Raw genomic sequence first — 24,057 nt, 5'->3', positions numbered from 1 at the left:
GGGGTGAAACTCCACGTCGAACTCGTGGATGGTGAGCGTGATGCTGCTGCCGGCCGCGGTGCTGATGAACCACAGACACTCGCGGTTCTCGGGGTAGCGGTTGGGGTATTCTGGACTGGTGAAGGAGCCCGAGGGCCCGGAGAGCTCCCCGCCACAGCCTGGGGGTCAGAGGTCAGAGGTCAATGCAGATTCAGTCTCGACCACCAAAGAGGTGAAACAGGAAGTTACCAAACATTTCCACTACGGATGCGTTCACACTGACCGTCCTGGTACCACATCATCTGGAAGCCGGGCCGAGACACGGAGCTGTCGGTTCTGAAGACGACGGTGAGGGCCGAGCCTGTGCTGCCGCCGGCCGGGGGGGGGCTGTTCCCACAGAACGAGCCAATCAGAGGAGCCTGAGTGTTGGCTCCGTTGTAGAGCTGAGGGGAGGAGCATCAGAACGGAGTAAGTAAGTAACTAAATTTTATTTGTATAGCACTTTTCATAGAAGGGGTTCACAAAGTGCTTCACAACAGAGTCAGGAAATCGCATTTGTACAGTACAGGGAGTAAAACAAGAATACACAATTAAAATACAGAGGAGCATAAACAAGAAACATAAAAACATCACAGTATAAAACAAAATTAAGACAAAAGCCCAGAAAACCCACCCCTACATAAAAGTTTACATACATAAGAGTTTTCAGATCCTTTTTAAAAGACTCAATGGATTTTAAAGTGCGTAAGGACAGTGGCAAGGCGTTCCAAAGTCTGGGGGCAACAGCTTGGAAGGCTCTGTCCCCTCTGGATTTAAAATGGGTGTGGGGGATGACAAGCAGGCATTGCCCAGAGGATCTGAGGGAGCATGTGGGGGTATACAATTTGAGTAACTCTGAAATGTAAGAGGGGGCTTGGCCATGTAAACCCTGAAAGTAAGAACTAAAATTTTAAAATGAATTCTAAAATGGAGAGTGCTGAGTAAACAAAGAGGGGGAGGAGGAGGGGGCGGAGTCTGCTGCACCTTGACGTAGTCGAACTGGCAGCTGGAGGCCGACTCCAGCTCGAAGTTGGTGAAGGTGTAGTTGATGGTGTTTCCTCCGCTGCCCTCGATCGTCCACACGCAGTACGAGTTCATCGGGTACAGACCGGGGAAGTTCAGGGACTCTATCGCCCCCCGGTATCGGCCCGAGATCCGCACGTCACGGCACTCTGAAACACACACACACTGTCAGACACACACACACACACACACTTAGAAACATACACGCAGCTGTGTGTGTGTGTGTGTGTGTATCTACTGGAGGTGTATGAAGCCAGGAATCCTCCGGCGCTGACGCTGCTGTCCGTCCTCAGCTTGATGAAGAGTTCGTGACTGGAGGAGTTGATGCTGCTCGGCTGCTGAGATCCACACAACCTGGCAACCTCTGGAGCGTTGGTGCTGTTCCCATCATACACCTGCACACACACACACACACACAGATGTTGATTCTTATACCAACTGGATGTGGAGCCTCTGACAAACACTGAGGACTTTAGGCAAGGCAAGGCAAAGCAATTTTATTTGTATAGCCCGTTTTTTACCAACAGTTTGTCTCAAAGGGCTTTACATCCCATCATAACAACATTCTCTGTCCTTAGACCCTCACATCCACTGAGGAAAAACTCCATGGAAAACCCTTTTAACAGGGAAAACCAGGAGAAAGCTCAGGGTGAGCAACAGAGGAGGGATCCCTCACCCAGGACGGACAGACGGGACAGAGATGTTGTCACAGACAAGAAAACAGTTTACAGTTTGTCACAGAATGTGCGAAATATGTAAATGTTAGAGCCCATCCAGCACTCACAGCCACGTAGTCGAAGACGCAGGTGGAGCTGGACTCCAGGTGGAAGTTGGAGAAGGAGAGCAGCAGCTGGCTGCCCTGGCTGGTTCTGATGGTCCAGTAGCACTCAGAGTTGGGGTGGTAGGGCAGCGGGTAGTTGGGGGAGGAGAAGCCCCCCGAGGACGTGGTCAGCAGCCCCCCACAGCCTGGAGGGAGAGGCACAGCACCAGCACATCAACAGACAGACAAACAAGTCGGTAGATGTGTTGATGGGCGACAGTAGCGTCCAAAGAAGAAGACGTTGGAAATCGTTGTGATTGTTAGTTCCAGTAAGTTCACAACGACAGGATTCGATCTGAGACACTGACTGTGGAAATTCACTCACTACAGAAGTAAGGACAGACTGTAGATAGTAAACTAGAACAGAATGTAGGCTAAATGGTAAACTACATTGTGTTTCCTGTTTGTCTGATGACCTCACTGGTCAAAGACACTCACCGCTCTGTGACGCGTCCCAGTGAGCGAAGAAGCCTCGACGCGTCACCGAGCCGTCAGAGCGGAACCTGACCCACAGGCGGTTGCTATGGGAAACCAGGACGGGAGGCCTCTGATTGGAGCAGAACCTTCCAATCAGAGGAGACGTCTCATAACCACCGTCCCTGTCAGAGGACAACAAAGGACACAGGTGAGGCAAGGCACTTTTATCTGTATAGCCCATTTTTACAGTGTGTCTCAAAAGGTCTTTACACAGCGTCACAACAACATCCTCTACCCTCTGACCTCTGACCCCTGACCCCTGACCCCCACATCCACCGAGGAACAACTCCCAGGAAAGAACAGGAGGAAGCTCAGGGAGAGAGACAGAGGATTCCTCACCCAGAACGGGCAGATGTGTAACAGATGTTGTTACAGACAAGAAAACACTTTATAATAGAGAATATGCATCAATATGTGAGGTCAGGTGTATGACTCAAAACAAAGAAAAATACGCGCTCTCCAAAAAAACTTTCAGGAACAAAACTGAAGAGGTGCACGGCCAAAAGTTGCTCTTACAGAAAAATAAGAAAGGCCAGCAGCACTCATGTCCTTCTCATAGTTTTTTTATTGCAAACTGCGTCGGCGCTAAAACACACAGACCGGTTTCGACAACGTCTTCCTCAGTGTCACATTGTCGAAACCGGTCTGTGTGTTTTAGCGCTGACGCAGTTTGCAGGTTTATGACTCACCTGATCTCCACAAAGTCCAGGCTGCAGGAGGGGGGAGACCCCTCCAGCTCGAAGTCTGTGAAGTTCAGCTGGATCTGAGTGTTGATCGGCACGATGATCCTGAACACACAGTCTCTGTGGTTGGGGTAGTAGCTGGGGTAGTTAGGAGACATGAAGGAGCCGGTGGAGGTGGTGAAGGTCTCACTGCAGTCTGGGGGGGGGGTCACAGCTGTTCACACCTGTTCAATACTGACTGATCATGTGACTGAACGACGGCCAGGTGAGTGTTTACCTGTGGTGGCATTCATGGAGACGTAGCGAGCAGAGAATCCTTCTTTGGCCAAACTGGAGTCAGTGACCAACAACAGAGTCAGCTGACGGTCGGTGCTGGTGATGGAGGGGGGCACCGAGCGCCCACAGTACCTGGAGGGAAAAAGGAAAAAAACACCTGCTAGGTAGCGCTCGACAGGGATGAAGCTACCCACTAGGGTAGCCCCACGAGGGTAGCTTCATCCCTGGAGGAACCCACTAGGGTAGCCCCATCCCTGGAGGGACCAACTACCCACTAGGGTAGCCCCATCCCTGGAGGGACCCACTAGGGTAGCCCCATCCCTGGAGGGACCCACTACCCACTAGGGTAGCCCCATCCCTGGAGGGACCCACTACCCACTAGGGTAGCCCCATCCCTGGAGGGACCAACTACCCACTAGGGTAGCCCCATCCCTGGAGGGACCCACTAGGGTAGCCCCATCCCTGGAGGGACCCACTACCCACTAGGGTAGCCCCATCCCTGGAGGGACCCACTACCCACTAGGGTAGCCCCATCCCTGGAGGGACCCACTACCCACTAGGGCAGCTTCATCCCTGGAGGGACCCACTACCCACTAGGGTAGCCCCATCCCTGGAGGGACCCACTAGGGTAGCCCCATCCCTGGAGGGACCCACTACCCACTACCCACTAGGGTAGCCCCATCCCTGGAGGGACCCACTACCCACTAGGGCAGCTTCATCCCTGGAGGGACCCACTACCCACTAGGGTAGCCCCATCCCTGGAGGGACCCACTACCCACTAGGGCAGCTTCATCCCTGGAGGGACCCACTACCCACTAGGGTAGCCCCATCACTGGAGGGACCCACTACCCACTAGGGTAGCCCCATCACTGGAGGGACCCACTACCCACTAGGGCAGCTTCATCCCTGGAGGGACCCACTACCCACTAGGGTAGCCCCATCACTGGAGGGACCCACTACCCACTAGGGTAGCCACATCCCTGGAGGGACCCACTACCCACTAGGGCAGCTTCATCCCTGGAGGGACCCACTAGGGTAGCTTCATCCCTGGAGGGACCCACTACCCACTAGGGTAGCTTCATCCCTGGAGGGACCCACTACCCACTAGGGTAGCTTCATCCCTGGAGGGACCCACTACCCACTAGGGTAGCTTCATCCCTGGAGGGACCCACTACCCACTAGGGTAGCTTCATCCCTGGAGGGACCCACTAGGGTAGCCCCATCCCTGGAGGGACCCACTACCCACTAGGGTAGCCCCATCCCTAGAGGGACCCACTAGGGTAGCGCCCCATCCCTGGAGGGACCCACTACCCACTAGGGTAGCTTCATCCCTGGAGGGACCCACTAGGGTAGCGCCCCATCCCTGGAGGGACCCACTACCCACTAGGGTAGCTTCATCCCTGGAGGGACCCACTACCCACTAGGGTAGCCCCATCCCTGGAGGGACCCACTACCCACTAGGGTAGCTTCATCCCTGGAGGGACCCACTACCCACTAGGGTAGCTTCATCCCTGGAGGGACCCACTACCCACTAGGGTAGCTTCATCCCTGGAGGGACCCACTACCCACTAGGGTAGCCCCATCCCTGGAGGGACCCACTACCCACTAGGGTAGCTTCATCCCTGGAGGGACCCACTACCCACTAGGGTAGCTTCATCCCTGGAGGGACCCACTACCCACTAGGGTAGCCCCATCCCTGGAGGGACCCACTACCCACTAGGGTAGCTTCATCCCTGGAGGGACCCACTACCCACTAGGGTAGCCCCATCCCTTGAGGGACCCACTAAGGAAGTCTAACGTAGTGATTCCAGTCTCGGTGCTGGTACTGTAGATTCAGGTTGAGAGTGCTCAGTAAGGATGCATGGGGGATTAAAAGTCTGAATCAAGACTGACCATCCAGTAGGCCTGGGACGATAATCAATAAATCAATTAATCGCACGATAAATGAAAATGAACTCGATAGTTTTTCCGGCCTCGATAAATCGCCATGTGCATGCGCACGTATTTGTTTTCCTGGTCTCTGGCCTCCAACCAGGCTGGATGACAAGAGGCTTCACTCTGTGCATCGGTCTCAGCACCTGGGCCGTTTGTTTCATAGCAGAATGAAAGGAGTGAACCCTCTCTTCAGTCATCCAGGATCTTTGTTTCCCAGAATGCATTTCTCAGCAACCGGCAGCGCTAGCTGTAAAGCTAAGCAGCTAAAAAGCTATTTTACCGTAATTCTTGCTGCCGCGCTGTTAACACGTCACTTTATAAAGTTTTAATATTTTTTCATGCCAGAAAGTCACAGTTTAGATCCCAGTCTGTGGTCAGTTCATCCACATATCGCCTGTTAGGAGATTTCCTCCGACATTTTTGGAGCTACTGTGGTAGCAGCCAGCAGGAGGAGCGGGGCTTCCCACAGTCTGCAGCCGTCTGCAGCAGCTCACGGGCCGGTCAACCTCCGTCATTGGGGGAGCAAACAACTAAAACTTATCAGCAGGTTTTTAGAGGTTTACCGCCGGCTGGTTTAATACTTTTTAGGAGATAAATGCTAGTCTCATTGATGACATCTTACACCTGTGGAAGTCATATTAGTTTGTTTGAATGAAAAGTGGAGCTTCAGGTGTATAATGTTATTGGACAGAAGAGCTGCACTATTATTATTATATTAGTGGTTAATTTGTTCTCAAAAAAATGTGTCAATAATATCGTTTATCGTCAATAATTTGTGGGACAATATATCGTCCAGCAAAATTTATTATCGTCCCAGGCCTACCATCCAGTTTAAATTAAGTCTGTAAAACCACAAACAAACACACACACAATAACAATAACACACAGACACACACAATAACACAAACACTGTGTACCTGCCGATCTTGGTCCCGGTCTCCACCGTGCCGTTGTCGTACACCTCCAGGTAGTCCAGGTTGCAGTTGGAGTGGTACTCCAGGTTGAAGGTGTCGAAGCTGAGTCGGACCAGGTTGCCGGGGGCGACGGTGATGTACCAGGTGCATCTGGCTCCGTGAGGGTAGTTGGTGGGATGTCCGGGGCTGGTGATGGTACCGGCCGGGTCCGTCAGCGTGGCACCGCATCCTGGGTCGGGGAGGGGGGGAGGAGGAGAGACGGGTCAGAGAGAGGAAGGTCTGAAGGAACCGCAGAACTATTGAACCACAGAACCCTGAGCCAGTGGCAGAACCTGTCGGAGGAGTGATTCTATGGAATAGTTTAGATGTAGAGATTAAAGGTTGACTATGTAGAATTACAAGAACAACAGAAAAAGAATTCCAGCAGTCGATTGCCAGACCGTTGCTAGGTAAAACGGGCCGTTGCTAGGGACTCCGCTCTGATCAGAGGACGGCAGAGGAGGAGAGCTAAGCAGGATATTTACCTTATGTTTCATTTTTACCGTCATTAACAGCATAATAAATGACTTGTAGCTTGTTACAGGGAGAGTGGAGGCTCTCTCTTCCACACCGCTGCTGCTCAGAGCCTCAGAGCCTCCGCTGTCACTGCTCTCCTCAAGTTGAAAAAAAAAAAAGGAGCTCGGTGGCACCAAAAGTCCGCGACAGTAAACGTGTTTATGACAGATAAGACTACACAAATACACCCATCCTAACAAGTATATGATCCACTGATCCACAGATTGATTATTAAAAAGGCTTGGTTGGAAACAAACGCGTACGACCGGGAGGAGGCAGGAAAACAGCGGAGAACTGAGCCACGTGTCGGCTACAGGCAGGTACGAATGTAAACACAACGTTGACAGAAAGTCATTGTCGAGCCCGTCAAAAAAATTAAAAATAATAATTCAGACTAAAAAAAATTTTTATATGGAAAAGCAATACTTTCATTCTGTACCCCTCTAAACGCCCCATGGATGTATTATTTTTGAAAAAATATAGCTTTTAATAAATATTCTACATATTCAACCTTTAAACTCAGCAAAAGTGTTAATCAATTTAAAAGTAAGTTTAGAAAAGGAGTGTTTGAAATGTATAGCAGAGAGGAGGAGATAAATGATGTAAACTAATGTGATGACTGTGGGGGGGGGGGGGGGGACTCTGTGTTTTGGTTGTGTTAATGTTGTTTGTGTGTTGTCTGGGGTTGGAAACTGATAAGCTCTGCTTCTTCCATCCCCATTTCAAACAGTGTTAGATGTTGTTAGTGTCTGTTGTTGTTGTTGTTGTTGTTATTGTTGTTGTTGTTTGTCCTGTTCGATATTTGGTTACATGGTGTCCCGTGGCCGTGGATGTTTTTGTTGTTGTATGTGAGATATAATTTTTGTTTGGTTTGAAATAAATACAATCAATCAATCAATCAATCAATCAATCAATCAATCAATCAATCAATCAATCAACCAACCACACTTCAACATCATGTCAAACACCAACAGTCCAACAAAGTGTTTCCTTGTTTCAGTTCTGGTTCTGGCTCAGATTCAGATTCAGATTCAGATTCAGGTTCTGGTCCTGGTTCTGGTCCTGGTTCTGGTTCTGGTTCTGGTTCTGGTTCTGGTTCTGGTTCTGTCCAGGTCTGAGAAGGGACTGACCCTCCAGCGCGGACCCGTACGCTGCCTCGAAGCCGTGGTTACTGACGGACGAGTCGGTCCTGAAGCGGATGAACATGGACTTCTGGGTCGACTGCAGAGTGGGCGGAGCTTCGTCTCCACAGAACGTCCCCAGCAGAGGAGAGCTGGACGTGGCGCCGTCCCTCACCTGCAGGCAGAGGACACGGTGACTCTGACATCCCATAATGTCCATGGAGAAAGAGCCAAAGGGCCACAGACTGTTTGTGTTTACTCACCTGAACGTAGTCATAGCGACAGGACCCGCCCTCGACGTCGAAGGACAGGAAGTTGAGCGTGACCACGTAGCCGTCCGGCTGGTTGATGACCCACTCACACACCTTGTTGTGGGGGTAGGAGTTGGGGTGGTAGGGGGAGCGCAGCTGCCCCGTCCCCGAGAACGTGCCCCCACAGCCTGATGACATCACACACACATGTTACCACGCTGTGACATCATCAGTGACATGTTCACATCAAATCAAAATCAAAATAAACTTTAATGTCCCCGGAGGGAAAACTGTCTTGGACAATCAATGCTGTGCATCCTGCAAGACAGATTTTAAAACCATTCACCATTTCACACACACACACAACCAACAGAGATCACTTACAAACAGTACGACTAAGTGCATGGTTCATACAAAGTAATAAATAAGTATTGCACTTTCTATATATTGCATCTTGCCTCAGTATTAGTTAAAGCAGAAGTAAGTGATATTTTTGTGTTAATCTAAATAGTTGTATCTTCCGACAGCAATCACTTCTATAGAGTGTTTGGTCTGAAACACGGGTCTGTCAGTCACTCTGCTCTGCTCTGAGCCCAGGAGAAAACTTTCCTTGTATCCTACAACCTTTATCCAATGAGGAGAGAGAACGGCATAAAGGGGCAGTCCTCTCTGTGTGTGCAGCCAAGGGATGCGCCTGAATGTGGTGACGTAGGGACGAGGACCAATAGATCCATGACGAGGGCGGGGGCTGCTAACTCCATCGGCTGACAAGACGTTATGGTGCGTTCAAGGCAACTCGTAACTCGTGTTTTTCCGACCGTGAAGTCGTACCAGTTCGATCTGGTACGAGTTCACGGGTCAGAAGTTACGAGTGGCCGTTATAGTGACTTTCACAGGTAAAACAGGTCGGAGAAACACGAGTGTGTTGCCTGGAACGCTACAAAGTCGTAAGTCGTGACTTGAAGCTGTAATTTACGGTTTCAAAAGCCTGCCTGGAACGCAGCATTAGCCAAAACCACCGGATCGCTTACTTCTGCTTTAATTGCACCATTTCGTATGTGTGAATGTCGTCACATCACGTGCAGTCTCACCAACAGTGTAGACGGCTCTGAATCCGGCCCGGCTCACCGAGCTGTCGGACCTGAACCGGATCCACAGGAAGTTGGAGGAGGAGAGGATCGGAGCGGGGAGCGTGGTGCCACAGTATCGGCCAATCAGAGCGTCCGTCTCGGCACTGCCGTCACGAACCTGACGGACGGGAACAGAACAGGACAACAGATCAATAGGTCAATGACTCCTCCATGGACACACGGACGTCCCACACTGCAGCCGGTCTGTGAACGCACCTCCACGTAGTCGAAGGAGCACATGCTGTGACTCTCCAGGTTCATGTGAGTGAAGTTCAGCGACACCGGCTCAGCGGCCGGCAGCCGGATCACGTACACACACTGCCGGTTGTGGGCGTAGTTGTTGGGCCAGTTGGGGGAGATGATGACTCCCTCGCTGTCAGTGAAGGTGCCGCCACAGCCGGGATCACCTGGAAAACATGAGGGATGAGGAATACCGGTCCAGCTCAGGAGGACAGGACGACTTAAAACACACGGGATGAGGAATACCGGTCCAGCTCAGGAGGAGAGGACGACTTAAGGCCTTTGCACAATGAGTCCGTTTTTTTCGTCTGAAATTGCCGCACGTCAAAAAATAAATTGGACCTCATGTTGTGTCAATCATGTTTACACACCGAGTCCGAAACTTTCGTCCGTCATTAAACTTTTCGGAACAGGTTCGATTTAATGCGTTTTTCGCATCCGTGAAAAGTCTTTTGACCAATCACATCAGCGTATCGAGGCTGGAGAGGGAGAGAGAGGGGTGTGGGGGGGGGGGTGTGTGTATGCGTGCGTGTTTGTGCGGGTGTTGCTGAGCAGTTTTGTGTTATTTGGAACACAAAATAAAAACGCATGCGAATAAAACGCAACGGACTCGGTGTGCAAGGAGCCTAGTGTGTGTAACGTTTTTTGTCGGATGTCGGATACGAAAAACACGTGCGAAAAAAAACGGACTCAGTGTGCAAAGACCTTTACTGTCGTCTGTAGCTGCAGCTGAACTTGTATTAACAGGAGTCGAACTGGTGATCAGTGCTTTGAGGTTTGCCAACATGGGATGTGCTCTGACCACCAGGCATGTAGTTGTACTAGTTGTGTACTTGTTGTGTGTCCTTACTTGGTGAGGTTGTGTAGGTGATGTGGAAGCCGCGGTCCGACACTGACTGGTCCGAGTGGAAGTGGATCCATGCGGCCGGACCGGTCGTCCTCAGGGGGGCCGGCGATGCAGTGCTGCAGTACTTCCCCAGGACAGGGTCTGCAGGAAGTAGACCGTCCCGGATCTACCACGCACAGACACACAACACAGTCAGTACCACAACAACACAACCGACAGCGGTTGAGAACAGCTGTGGTTGTGTTACCTCCAGGAAGTCGAAGCTGCAGTCCGGGTGCTGCTCCAGACTCAGAGTCCCGAAGGCGAAGGTGATGAGGAGTCCCGGCTGCACCGTCACCTCCCAGTAGCAGTCGCGGCCCGGCGGGTAGTTGCCGGGGTAACCGGGTGAGTTGATGTTGCCGTAGGGAGCGGTCAGCTCGTCGCCGCACACTGACAGGAGGAGAGGAACGACGGGTTAGTGGAAGGTTTGAATCACAGCGTCCGTCATCCTGCATCTAACAGCACTTTATTATGGACACGGTCCAAACTGCTGCAGCTGTACGATCGCCATGGTTTTTATTCTTGTCTCTTTTGTTTTCTTTCTTGCATTTTTATACGATGCGATATGATTTTAACACGTTTTAAATTATTTATTTATTTATTTTTGAATAAAGCACTGCTAGTAGGAGCTGGTGAGAAACGATATTTCGTTTCAGCCGATGTATTTTGTACATTTGTGTGAAATGACAATAAAGTGTCTGAAGTCTGAAGTCTGAAGTCTGGGCTCGGTACCTGGGTCCTGCGACTGCCACGCCACGGTGAAGCCGCCGGCGGTGACCGAGTGGTCGGAGCGGAACCAGAAGTACAGTGCATTGTGGGAGCTGAGCAGCTGCTGGGGGTTGTTGGTGCCGCAGTACTTCCCCAGCATGAACGCCGAGGCCGAGTCGCCGTCGTGGATCTGCAGGAAGTCGAAGTTGCAGTTGGAGCTGCTCTCCAGCTGGAAGAACGGGAAGGTGATCCGCAGAATCTGGAGAGGAGACCACAGAGTGATGACATCACACACAGCCGATGACATCATCACACACCGATGACATCATCACACAGAGCGAGACGACCAGCGATGACATCATTTTTCATTTTTCATTTCATTTCTCCTTTATTTATTCAGGGAAGGTCGATTGAGAGCGAGCTGACGCCCTGATTACAAAAACACAATTATACAGTATACAAGGTCATGATTCACAATCACATACAGGTTGTAAAACATTCGATAATAAGTTTTTAAAACTATCTAAGGAAATAAGATGATCCAGTTTTGTAGGTCATTCCACTTTTGGGAGCATAAAACTGAAAGGCAGTCTTCCCCAATTCTGTCCTGATACTGGGAGTTTGTAAAACCAAGGTGTCCTGTGAACGAGTGTGTAAGTTACAGATTCTAAGAGAGATTAAGCTGGTGAGATAAACAGGTAAAATTTCAAGTAAAGCTTTGTAAATAAAAACCATGCAATGTTGTTCCCTCATCACACAGTGAGACGACCGCAGATGACATCATCCTGAACAGCTGAGCTCACCTTGTTGGGCTCGATGCGGATCACCCAGGCGCAGCTGACCAGGTGGTCGTACTCGTCGTGACCCGGAGTGTTGGGATAACTGAAGGATCCTGCAGGACCGGACAGGTAGCCGCCACACTCTGCAACACACACACACACACACACACACACACACACACACAGATACAAGTCAAGTCAAGTAGTTTATTTGTCCCAACTTGGGCAATTTGGTTGCAGTCTAGGTGTTAAAAACATAAAAACATACATTCCAACACATACATACGACACCTCAATAGATATCTAAAAACAAACACAGTAATTCAACAAAAGGCAAATTTCAGGTTAAGTGCCAACCACATAGATCCCCAACATCAGCATCAACAACATCATCATCGTCATCAATATCAAACTCATTGTCACCATCATCACCATCATCGTTCAACCAGATTGAGCTCCCTAATGGAAGTGGGGATGAACGAATGTCTGTACCTGTTCTTTTTCACCCTAGGGGCACATAGTCGCACACCAGATGGTAGCCAGACATACTCAGAGCTAAGAGGATGGCTACCGTCTAAACAGATACTCCTAGCTTTCCTCAGTACTTGCTTTTTAAATAAACAATTCACATCAACAAACTGAGTCCCCACAATCTTGCTAGCAACCTTCACAATACCCTGTAGAGCATTTTTATGTTTAATTCCAAGGTTGCCATACCAGCAAATAAAAGAAAAAGAAATGACAGATTCGATAAAGGATCTGTAGAACAGAGTCATTAAGGTCTTATCGACTTGAAATGCAGCTAATTTTCTTAAGCAAGACACACACACACACACACACACACACACACACACACACACACACACACACACACACACACACACACACACACACACACACACACACACACACTGACGTCATGGAGACGTAACCCTCAGGTCTGACCCTGGACCAGCTCCTTCAGTGGATGACGACTCGTGTTCAAGCTCCCATTCATAAAGACAAGCGATGGGGGCGGAGCTCTGTTTCACTTCCTGGTTTGTGGATCAGCTGACCAGTCGACCTCATTAAGGAAGTAGACTAGACTAGACGTAACTCAGAGGCGGCCATCTTGGCTCAGTCCCCTCCCTCTGACTCTGCAGTAGATGATCCAGTCTTCTCCACTAAAAACTATTCATCACTCTGTGGCACTTTGTCCATTTATAGATATTACTGAAACTACGTATTTTCATGATATTACTACAATGTTACTTTCATAGAAAAGTATGTTTTTAAGTATCAGTGTCATAACTGCATTTCTGACGTTCATAACAAACCAAACCGTTTAAAAACTGGTCAGAAACTGAGAAAGTTCTGGTGATTTTAGTAGAACATGCTCCACAGGCTTGATGCTCTGAAGGAGCGGACTGAGCCAAGATGGTGGTGGTGCCGCCGTGTCATTGAGTGACTCATCTAGTCTTCTTACAGATATTATACATATATATATATATGTATATGTATGTACCTTGCTGCGCGGTCTGGCAGAGCGGGCCGGTCCACTGGTCGGTGCAGCTGCAGGTGAAGCCGTTGGTGCCGTCGGTGCAGGTGCCTCCGTTCTGACACGGATTACTGGAGCACTCGTTGATGTTCTGGTCACACAGAGGCCCCGCCCACCCGGGGTTACAGGTACAGGTGTAGCCGGGGGCGGAGCTAGTGGCCTGGACAGGGGGACAGGTGGACAGGTGGACAGGTGGACAGGTGTCACATGATGCACAATCAACACACACACACAACCTCAAACACACACACACTTACCACACACTGTCCATTGACGCAGGGGTTGTTGGTCTGACAGACGTTGCTGGTCTGAGTGCAGCCGGCCGGACCGTAGCCGCTGCCCACGTAGCCGGGAGGACAGGTGCAGACGGGGAGGGTGGAGCCTGGGGGGGGGGGGGTATACATAATATATACAATATATATAATATAATATATAAAATATATTTAAAGGTACATTGTGTAGAATTCCTCCATCTAGCGTTGTGGTTGTATATTTTTCATGCTGCATTCAGGTGAAATTGGGCAGACGGCAGACGGACGACAGCCGCTGCACGTAGCTAACGGCATAAACAAGCCTCTAAGTAAACAAGTGGTCACGTGACAACATGTTGTCATGGCGATGTGGTATTGTTTTACCGTCTTCCTCTGGACTTCTGTGACTAAAATGACATCTGGTTTGTTAGCGACGGCCGTCTGCCCGACTGCAGGTGAATGCAGCATCAGTGTAACGCTCCGTTCCTCCTCACTGCGTTACCGCGGCGACTGAGCCGACAGCTCCGATGTCTCCGCTGAGTTTCCGTGGTTTCCTACCGTCACCATGGAGACACCACATGGCAGCAGCACCGAGCTTCCCGTCTCCATGGAGATATGAACGATATGAACGGCTCATTCAGAGCTGAGAGGAACAGGAACTTTGATGATTCATGAAACACAGACTGAAGAACTGTACCCCGCACTTTCTTTCTTTCTTTTTTCTTCTTGGATATGTTTGCCTCCGTTACTGTTGTAGTGTATGTATGGTGTAGTTATTGCATGGACAAAGCAGCCGTTACGACGCCACTGCCCAAGACAAATTCCCCCTTGCGGGACAAATAACGTTTATTTGATTTGATTTGATTTGACATAAAAAAAATCAAATCAAATTATATCTTCATTTTATTAGTATTAATTATTGAAGAATCTCATCATAATGAGATGTTGTCCGTTTGTTGATGGGGGGATTTTTGAACCAAATAATCGATTTTCCTGAATAGATAACAGGAGAAGTTACACAATGTCCCTTTAATGTTGAATAAACAGATGCAGCAGCTCAGAGTCTCTAGGTGTGTGTGTTACAGGTGTGTGTGTGTGTGTGTGTGTGTGTGTGTTACCTGTGCTGGGAGAGCAGGTGGCCAATGGGTGACAGCCTCCGTTGTTGACGTTGCAGACGTTGCTCTGAGTGCACGTTCTCCCGTTGCCTTCGTAACCTGCACACACACACAAGGCAAGGCAGTTTTATCTGTATAGCCCGTTTCTACCACCAGTTTGTCTCAAAGGGCTTTACATCCCATAATAACAACATCCTCTGTCCTTAGACCCTCACATCCACTGAGGAAAAACTCCATGGAAAACCCTTTTAACAGGGAAAACCAGGAGAAAGCTCAGGGTGAGCAACAGAGGAGGGATCATCACCCAGGACAGAGATGTTGTTACAGTGTGTGTGTGTGTGTGTGTGTGTGTGTGTGTGTGTGTGTGTGTGTGTGTGTGTGTGTGTGTGTGTGTGTGTGTGTGTGTGTGTGTGTGTGTGTGTGTCTCACCTGGGGGGCAGGGGCCACAGTGGAAGGAGCCCATGGTGTTGAGGCACGTTACCATGGGAGCAGTGGAGCAGCCGCCGTTATTGGTCGAACACTCGTCAACGTCCTGACAGCTGTAGCCGTTGCCCTGCCAACCTGAGACGGACAGGTGAGGACAGGTGAGGACAGGTGAGGACAGGAGGTCAAAGCATGAGAACAGTCAGTTCATCTGGACCTTATCTCTAGCATAAATCTGATCATTTCCTCCCCCAGATAACTTTGGTGTCATTCCAAGTGGTTGTGATGAAATGAGCTCCAGCCGAGAGGCGCGTATATCCGTATAATGGAGTCTACAGGGTCTAAATAACACATTATCTGCAGAGAAACTCCTTCATTTCACCAAGATTTAGTTCTGATAGGCTAGTGCTATTCCCCTCTGAGTCCGGGGTTAGCTGTTATCAACATCCGGGGTCTGTAGGTTGACCTGCTGACCTCTGACCTGGATGATGTCATCTCTGAGCGCCACACAGCCCGGCTCATTCTGATAATAATCATTCTGCTTCGGCATTCGGGTCCATTTTTATCTCAACTAGCCGGAGCTTTAGTGAGTCCAGGTTGAGGAGAGGAAGCCTGTGGAAGCTGAACTTCATCCAGCTGCTCATTTTGTTCTGACAAGTCAGAAACACACAGAAACAAACCGTAGCAGTAGCAATACAGCTAACCCCGGACTCAGAGGGGAATAGCACTAGCCTATCAGAACTAAATCTTGGTGAAATGAAGGAGTTTCTCTGCAGATAATGTGTTATTTAGACCCTGTAGACTCCATTATACGGATATATGCGCCTCTCGGCTGGAGCTCATTTCATCACAACCACTTGGAATGACACCAAAGTTATCTGGGGGAGGAAATGATCGGATTTATGATAGAAATAAGGTCCAGATTGTAAAAAATGGTAATTATCCTTTAACAGGTGTGTTGTTACCTGCAGGACAGGTGTGTGTGTGTGTGTGTGTGTGTGTGTGTGTGTGTGTGTGTGTGTGCTACCGGCGGGACACGCTCCGCAGTAGAAGGATCCCTGTGTGTTGTAGCAGGGAACGATGGGGTTGCTGGAACACGGTTTGTTGGGAAGTTGACACTCGTTGAGGTCGGCGCTGCAGGCGGCGTTCCCGGGCGGCGCCGTCCAGCCGCTGTCACAGATGCACCGGAACTTCGGCTGATTGGAGGAAACACACACACACACACACACACACACACAGCTGGTCACACCTGAGCAGTGACATCATCATCACGTCTGTCTGTCTGTCTGTAGTTCACCTGTCCCGGCGTCACGCGGTCGGCGTCGATGCAGGTGCCGTGGACACACAGGTCTGGACCGGCGTTCCTGCAGTCGTCGTAGCGCACGGAGCAGAGCGGCCCGGACCACTCCGCAGGACACGAACACCTACACACAGGGACACGTCAATACGTCTGATCAATACCCATCAATACTGGTCAATACCGATCAATACGTCTGATCACTGGTCAATACTGGTCAATACCGATCAATACCCATCAATAACGATCAATACTGATCAATACCGATCAATACCGATCAATACTGATCAATACCGATCAATACCGATCAATACTGATCAATACCGATCAATACTGATCAATACCCATCAATAACGATCAATACTGATCAATAACGATCAATACTGATCAATACCCATCAATAACGATCAATACTGATCAATACCGATCAATACCGATCAATACCGATCAATACGTCTGATCGCCAGGACCAGGACCAGGCAAGACAAGGCAGTTTTATCTGTATAGCCTGTTTTTACCAGCAGTTTGTCTCAAAGGGCTTTACATCCCATAATAACAACATCCTCTGTCCTTAGACCCTCACATCCACTGAGGAAAAACTCCATGGAAAACCCTTTAAACAGGGAAAACCAGGAGAAAGCTCAGGGTGAGCAACAGAGGAGGGATCATCACCCAGGACAGAGATGTTGTTACAGACAAGAAAACAGTTTATAACAGAGAATGTGAGAAACATGGAAATGTTCACTGATCAATACGTCTGATCACCGATCATGGACCAGAACCAGAACCAGAACTAGAACCAGAACCAGGACTAAGTGGAACTAGGTGAAACTAGGTGAAACTAAGTGCAACTAAGTGAAACTAAGTGAAACTAGGTGAAACTAGGTGAAACTAGGTGAAACTAAGTGCAACTAAGTGAAACTAAGTGAAACTAGGTGAAACTAGGTGAAACTAAGTGCAACTAAGTGAAACTAAGTGAAACTAGGTGAAACTAGGTGAAACTAGGTGAAACTAAGTGCAACTAAGTGTAACTAAGTGAAACTAGGTGAAACTAGGTGAAACTAAGTGCAACTAAGTGAAACTAAGTGAAACTAAGTGAAACTAAGTGAAACTAGGTGAAACTAAGTGAAACTAAGTGCAACTAAGTGAAACTAAGTGAAACTATGTGAAACTAGGTGAAACTAAGTGAAACTAGGTGAAACTAGGTGAAACTAGGTGAAACTAAGTGCAACTAAGTGAAACTAAGTGAAACTAAGTGCAACTAAGTGAAACTAAGTGAAACTAGGTGAAACTAAGTGAAACTAGGTGAAACTAGGTGAAACTAGGTGAAACTAAGTGCAACTAAGTGAAACTAGGTGAAACTAGGTGAAACTAAGTGAAACTAGGTGAAACTAAGTGAAACTAAGTGAAACTAGGTGAAACTAAGTGCAACTAAGTGAAACCAAGTGCAACTAAGTGCAACTAAGTGAAACTAAGTGAAACTAAGTGAAACTAGGTGAAACTAGGTGAAACTAAGTGCAACTAAGTGAAACTAAGTGAAACTAGGTGAAACTAAGTGAAACTAAGTGAAACTAGGTGAAATTAAGTGAAACTAGGTGAAACTAAGTGCAACTAAGTGAAACTAAGTGAAACTAAGTGAAACTAGGTGAAACTAAGTGAAACTAAGTGAAACTAGGTGAAACTAGGTGAAACTAGGTGAAACTAAGTGAAACTAGGTGAAACTAAGTGAAACTAAGTGAAACTAGGTGTAACTAAGTGAAACTAAGTGAAACTAGGTGAAACTAAGTGTAACTAAGTGAAACTAGGTGAAACTAGGTGAAACTAAGTGAAACTAGGTGAAACTAAGTTAAACTAGGTGAAACTAAGTGAAACTAGGTGAAACTAAGTGAAACTAGGTGAAACTAGGTGAAACTAAGTGAAACTAGGTGAAACTAAGTGAAACTAGGTGAAACTAAGTGTAACTAGGTGAAACTAGGTGAAACTAAGTGCAACTAAGTGAAACTAGGTGAAACTAAGTGCAACTAAGTGAAACTAGGTGAAACTAGGTGAAACTAAGTGTAACTAGGTGTACCTAAGTGTAACTAAGTGAAACTAGGTGAAACTAAGTGTAACTAGGTGAAACTAGGTGAAACTAAGTGAAACTAAGTGTAACTAGGTGTACCTAAGTGTAACTAAGTGAAACTAGGTGAAACTAAGTGTAACTAGGTGAAACTAGGTAAATCTAAGTGAAACTAGGTGAAACTAGGTGAAACTAAGTGAAACTAGGTGAAACTAAGTGTAACTAAGTGAAACTAGGTGAAACTAAGTGCAACTAAGTGTAACTAAGTGAAACTAGGTGAAACTAAGTGAAACTAAGTGAAACTAGGTGAAACTAAGTGTAACTAAGTGAAACTAAGTGTAACTAAGTGAAACTAAGTGAAACTAAGTGTAACTAAGTGAAACTAAGTGAAACTAGGTGTAACTAAGTGAAACTAAGTGAAACTAAGTGTAACTAAGTGAAACTAAGTGAAACTAAGTGTAACTAAGTGAAACTAAGTGAAACTAAGTGTAACTAAGTGTAACTAAGTGTAACTAAGTGAAACTAGGTGTAACTAAGTGAAACTAAGTGAAACTAAGTGTAACTAAGTGAAACTAAGTGAAACTAAGTGAAACTAGGTGTAACTAAGTGAAACTAAGTGAAACTAAGTGTAACTAAGTGAAACTAAGTGAAACTAAGTGTAACTAAGTGTAACTAAGTGTAACTAAGTGAAACTAAGTGTAACTAAGTGAAACTAAGTGTAACTAAGTGAAACTAAGTGAAACTAGGTGTAACTAAGTGAAACTAAGTGAAACTAAGTGTAACTAAGTGTAACTAAGTGTAACTAAGTGAAACTAAGTGTAACTAAGTGAAACTAAGTGTAACTAAGTGAAACTAAGTGAAACTAGGTGTAACTAAGTGAAACTAAGTGAAACTAGGTGTAACTAAGTGAAACTAAGTGAAACTAGGTGTAACTAAGTGAAACTAAGTGAAACTAGGTGTAACTAAGTGAAACTAAGTGAAACTAGGTGTAACTAAGTGAAACTAAGTGAAACTAAGTGAAACTAAGTGTAACTAAGTGAAACTAAGTGAAACTAAGTGAAACTAAGTGAAACTAGGTGAAACTAAGTGAAACTAAGTGAAACTAAGTGTAACTAAGTGTAACTAGGAGCAACGGGAGCAGACGTACGTGAAGGATCCGGCCGTGTTGACACACGTGGCTCCGTTCTGACACTGCTGAGACGTTCCAGCGTAAACCTGACACTCGTTCACATCCGTGGCGCAGTTCGGACCCTAGAGACACACAGACACACACAGAGAGACACACACAGAGAGACACACAGACACACACACAGAGACACACAGAGACACACAGAGTTAAAATGTTACGCATCATCTTATGAACCACTGTGTAGCTGTCTTTCAGGATCAGTGACATCATCAATAACCAATAATCAATAATCAATATCAGAACTCACGGCCCAGTTGGCGGGACAGACGCAGTGATACGAGCTGAGCAGGTTCAGACACGTTCCTCCGTTCTGACACGGGTTGCTGCTGCACGTCTCCCTGGCAACGGTCTGCATGATGTCACAACACACGGGATGATGTCATAACACAGGAGATGATGTCATAACCATATCCACATCCTTCTAGAAAACTAGGAGCTCTTGTCTTCCTGTAGAAGCTACAGACTGAATCGTCCTCCATCAAACCTTTAAACAGCTGAGGCCTCGGAGCTGTGCAATAACTGATGCTTGTTTGTTTGTTTGTTTACTTTTTAATCTTTTTAATAGGGCTGTCAAACGATTAATTTTTCTAATCGCGATTAATCGCATTTTTTCCATAGTTAACTCGCGATTAATCTCTATTAAAAATATTATATATGGGCTTTGGACTTTCAACCCTCCAAAGTGTTATAATCTCTAGACAAACAACTTTTAGACCAGACCTAGTAGGCCTAGTACCTAATCATAACACATGATGCATGAAACTCACACAGAATTGAAACGAATTGCATCCAGTGGAAATTGCCCTTTACTTTGCTACGCCTCTGCCTGGCCATGTGCATTTGTTGACAACAGAAGCTGTCAAAAAAATCAATACATGGCCACGTGCATTTGTGCATTTGTTGACAACGAAGCCTCAAAAAATGAATGGATGGAGCTGTGGATATATGTTAGACTGTGTATATTTGTGTAGCAACCAACTTGAAGGTGCCTTACCGCCACCTACTGGACTGGAGGTCCCACACTCCAGTCCTCCAGTCCAGCAGACAGAGGACAAAATGGGCCGCGATTAACAGCGATTAAAAAATTTAATCGCGTAAATTTTTTAAATTAATCTAATCGCAATTAACGCGTTAACTCTGACAGCCCACTTTTTAACCCTTAACTGGGTGTGTCATGAGTGTGTGTGTACATGTCAACTGTCATTTATGTATTTTATGTATATTAAGGCAGCTTTTTACCATGCACTGAGTCCACAACAAATTTCCCCTGTGGGACATTAAAGTTTATTCTATTCTATTCTATAACACGGGTGATGATGTCACAACGCGGGTGATGATGTCACAACGCGGGTGATGATGTCACAACTCACCTGTTCCAGCGTGGTCACTTTGGTTTCCAGCGTCAACACCTGAAGAAGAACCACGGGACAGGAAGTTCACCAAAATAAAAGCTTTACCTATCCAACGTCAACAACGTAGCCTGTTTTGCCGGTTTTGATCTTCCGGTGGAATTTTATGTTTACGTTTCCATGGTTTCGGTAGTCGCGGTAAATGCATGGATTTATTTTTTCTTTTTTTCCAATGAAAGTCTGTAAAACGCATGGATCATCACAGCAGCTTTTAACAGTGGATATCACACAGACTGACTTCATCCGTGTTACTAAAAGCCAGCGTTAATAGATCCATGCGTTTACCGTAACTATGACAACGACTGGAAACCATGGAAACGTAAACGTACAATTCCACCAAACGGTTTTGACCAGAGATGACGTTGGGAAACTCGTGGATAATCACATGACTGTGTGAGGTCACGGGGACGGCGTCGTCATGGCGACTCACCCTGGTGTCCAGCTGGTTCAGCTTGTTGGTGACATCAGGAGGAACTCCACCGCCGTGAGACTTGATGTTCTCAATGTCGTCTTTGTTGGTCTTGATCTGAGGACGCACGCACACACACACACACACACAGTAACACACACACACACACACACACACAGAGACACACACACACACACACACACACACACACACACACACACAGAGACACACACACACACACACACACACACAGAGACACACACACACACCGTCAACATCCTTCATGTTTTCATGTTTTGTCTGTTCATCACTTCCTCTCATATATATATACTGACTAGACGCCTTCTGCTTCTCAGCGTACGTCAACACGGCGGCCATCTTGGTGAGGGGTTTCTGACCATAGACATATAAACGTCTGACCAGCAGTCAGACCAGTCAGACCCTGTACAACACATCTCAGTGTATTTATGCATGTGGGTGTGTGTCTGAGTATGGAAGTGTATGTTTAATACATAAAAACAAAAATTATAAAAAAAAATTCAAATTTTTTGTTGTTGTTGTTGTATCATAAATATGTGTCTGACATTTATAATAAACCAAACGTCTTGAGAATGGGTTGATGGTTGATAGACCTCTAGTGCAGGAAGTAGACACGGCTTCCCCCTGACCAAGATGGCCGCCACGTTGACGTGTTCCACTCAGTAGAGCTGCATGGGAACGCAGCATCTAGTCAGTATATCTATGAGTTCCTCTAATCACAGCTTCACTGGCTCCGCCCCCCGACCTCTGACCTCTGACCTCTTGACCCCAACACCTTAACACACCGGCTGTTGGAACGACTTTAGTTTAGTTTATTTATTTGTTTCATTCATTGAAAAAACAAAACAAAACTACTCAAACAACCAACTCCTGAATGAAAAGAGACAGAAAGAATAAACTCCTGTTGAAGAGAAAATCCTTTCACACACTAGATAATATATCATGTTTATCCAGGTAGACGTGAACAACAGCTGTAAACCACAACAGCTGTAAACCACAACAGCTGTAAACCACAACAGCTGTAAACCAGACTCAGACTCTGACTGTGTCACGGCCGTTAACCCCCCACCCCCCCCCCCCCACCCCAGCTCCTAACGGCCGTTAACCCCCCCCTCCAGCTCCTGGTGCCGTCAGTCAGCTGACTCCAGCTCCTCGTTCTGCTGCATCGGCTTCTAGTAGTTAATGATCGACGGCTCAGGTGATCAGCAGCAGCAGCAGCAGCAGCAGCAGCAGCAGGGTTAGGCAGCAGCAGCAGCAGCTGACGAGTCGTAAAGACACGATGAAGATCACCAGTTCACAGAGGAGATGATGACGATGAGGAGGATGAATGAATGAAGTTATTTATTTATTTATTTCAGTATCAAGCTTCTAGAACCGAAAGGGTGAAGCCAAAGCTCATAAACCCCTTATAGACCCCGACTACACTACACTACACTATACTACACTACACTACACTATCCTATACTATCCTATACTACACTGACCTACACTACACTACACTACACTATACTATAATATACTACACTACACTACACTACACTACACTATACTATAATATACTACACTACACTACACTACACTACACTACACTATACTATAATATACTACACTACACTACACTACACTACACTACACCCCTTTACCTTAAAGGTCAATGAGGTCAACACACTGAACCAACAGGAAACACCGTCCAGATGTTGGACCGGTCTCATGTGGTTTCAGGTCCAGATGTTGGACCGGTCTCATGTGGTTTCAGGTCCAGATGTTGGACCGGTCTCATGTGGTTTCAGGTCCAGATGTTGGACCGGTCTCATGTGGTTTCAGGTCCAGATGTTGGACCGGTCTCATGTGGTTTCAGGTCCAGATGTTGGACCGGTCTCATGCGGTTTCAGGTCCAGATGTTGGACGTCGCTGATCGCCGTCTAACACAAACTGATGGAGCCACTTGGAGATGAAACGTCTTCAAGACAGAAACTAAGAGGCTCCACAGACTCGGCCGTAGCTACACGGGTCTGGCGGACGGCCGCGTGGACTCGAGGCGACTCAGAGTCAGAGACTCAGAGTCAGAGACTCAGAGTCAGAGACTCAGTGTGGACCCAAAGTGGACGTCCGCTTCTGTGGAGGCTTTTAGTTTCAGCAAACCCTAACCCTAACCGTCCACGCAAAGCTCAATATTTACGACGGCGCGGACTCCGCGTACTCGGTGTCACACAACAGACTGCTCAGGGGGAAACCTTCACATCGACCTGTTTATAACGTGACGCCGTACAGCCGATGAACCAGACTATGAACCAGACTATGAACCAGACTATGAACCAGACTATGAACCAGACTATGAACCAGACTATGAACCAGACTATGAACCAGACTATGAACCCGACTATGAACCAGACTATGAACCCGACTATGAACCAGACTATGAACCAGACTATGAACCCGACTATGAACCCGACTATGAACCAGACTATGAACCAGACTATGAACCATGAACCAGACTATGAACCAGACTATGA

General features: G+C 47.3%; 1 protein-coding gene across 1 annotated transcript in view; it reads right to left on the bottom strand.

Moving 5' to 3' along the window:
• The window catches only part of cubn (cubilin (intrinsic factor-cobalamin receptor)), a 65,650-nt gene extending 44,277 nt beyond the window's left edge, over positions 1 to 21,373 (bottom strand). The window contains exons 1-27 of the mRNA XM_085763488.1: positions 21,335 to 21,373; positions 21,058 to 21,096; positions 19,935 to 20,036; positions 19,646 to 19,749; positions 16,440 to 16,566; positions 16,170 to 16,338; positions 15,149 to 15,280; positions 14,723 to 14,818; positions 13,611 to 13,735; positions 13,321 to 13,513; positions 11,841 to 11,959; positions 11,062 to 11,296; positions 10,538 to 10,719; positions 10,294 to 10,456; positions 9,420 to 9,610; positions 9,165 to 9,321; positions 8,086 to 8,261; positions 7,832 to 7,997; positions 6,150 to 6,375; positions 3,299 to 3,429; positions 3,028 to 3,217; positions 2,300 to 2,460; positions 1,826 to 2,007; positions 1,280 to 1,436; positions 1,003 to 1,190; positions 263 to 422; positions 1 to 158 (exon numbers count right to left, since the gene is read on the bottom strand). The exon at positions 1 to 158 is cut by the window's left edge and continues 24 nt beyond it. Coding sequence (XP_085619614.1) covers positions 1 to 158; positions 263 to 422; positions 1,003 to 1,190; positions 1,280 to 1,436; positions 1,826 to 2,007; positions 2,300 to 2,460; positions 3,028 to 3,217; positions 3,299 to 3,429; positions 6,150 to 6,375; positions 7,832 to 7,997; positions 8,086 to 8,261; positions 9,165 to 9,321; positions 9,420 to 9,610; positions 10,294 to 10,456; positions 10,538 to 10,719; positions 11,062 to 11,296; positions 11,841 to 11,959; positions 13,321 to 13,513; positions 13,611 to 13,735; positions 14,723 to 14,818; positions 15,149 to 15,280; positions 16,170 to 16,338; positions 16,440 to 16,566; positions 19,646 to 19,749; positions 19,935 to 20,036; positions 21,058 to 21,096; positions 21,335 to 21,373 — 4,068 coding nt within the window. The remainder of the gene's footprint in view (positions 159 to 262; positions 423 to 1,002; positions 1,191 to 1,279; positions 1,437 to 1,825; positions 2,008 to 2,299; positions 2,461 to 3,027; positions 3,218 to 3,298; positions 3,430 to 6,149; positions 6,376 to 7,831; positions 7,998 to 8,085; positions 8,262 to 9,164; positions 9,322 to 9,419; positions 9,611 to 10,293; positions 10,457 to 10,537; positions 10,720 to 11,061; positions 11,297 to 11,840; positions 11,960 to 13,320; positions 13,514 to 13,610; positions 13,736 to 14,722; positions 14,819 to 15,148; positions 15,281 to 16,169; positions 16,339 to 16,439; positions 16,567 to 19,645; positions 19,750 to 19,934; positions 20,037 to 21,057; positions 21,097 to 21,334) is intronic.
• Positions 21,374 to 24,057: the final 2,684 nt, after the last annotated feature.

This window comes from Trachurus japonicus, chromosome 20, assembly GCF_045865225.1.
Source record: "Trachurus japonicus isolate A0001 chromosome 20, Traja_1.0".
Taxonomy (NCBI): Eukaryota; Metazoa; Chordata; class Actinopteri; order Carangiformes; family Carangidae; genus Trachurus; species Trachurus japonicus.
This window is presented reverse-complemented; position numbering and strand designations above follow the sequence as displayed.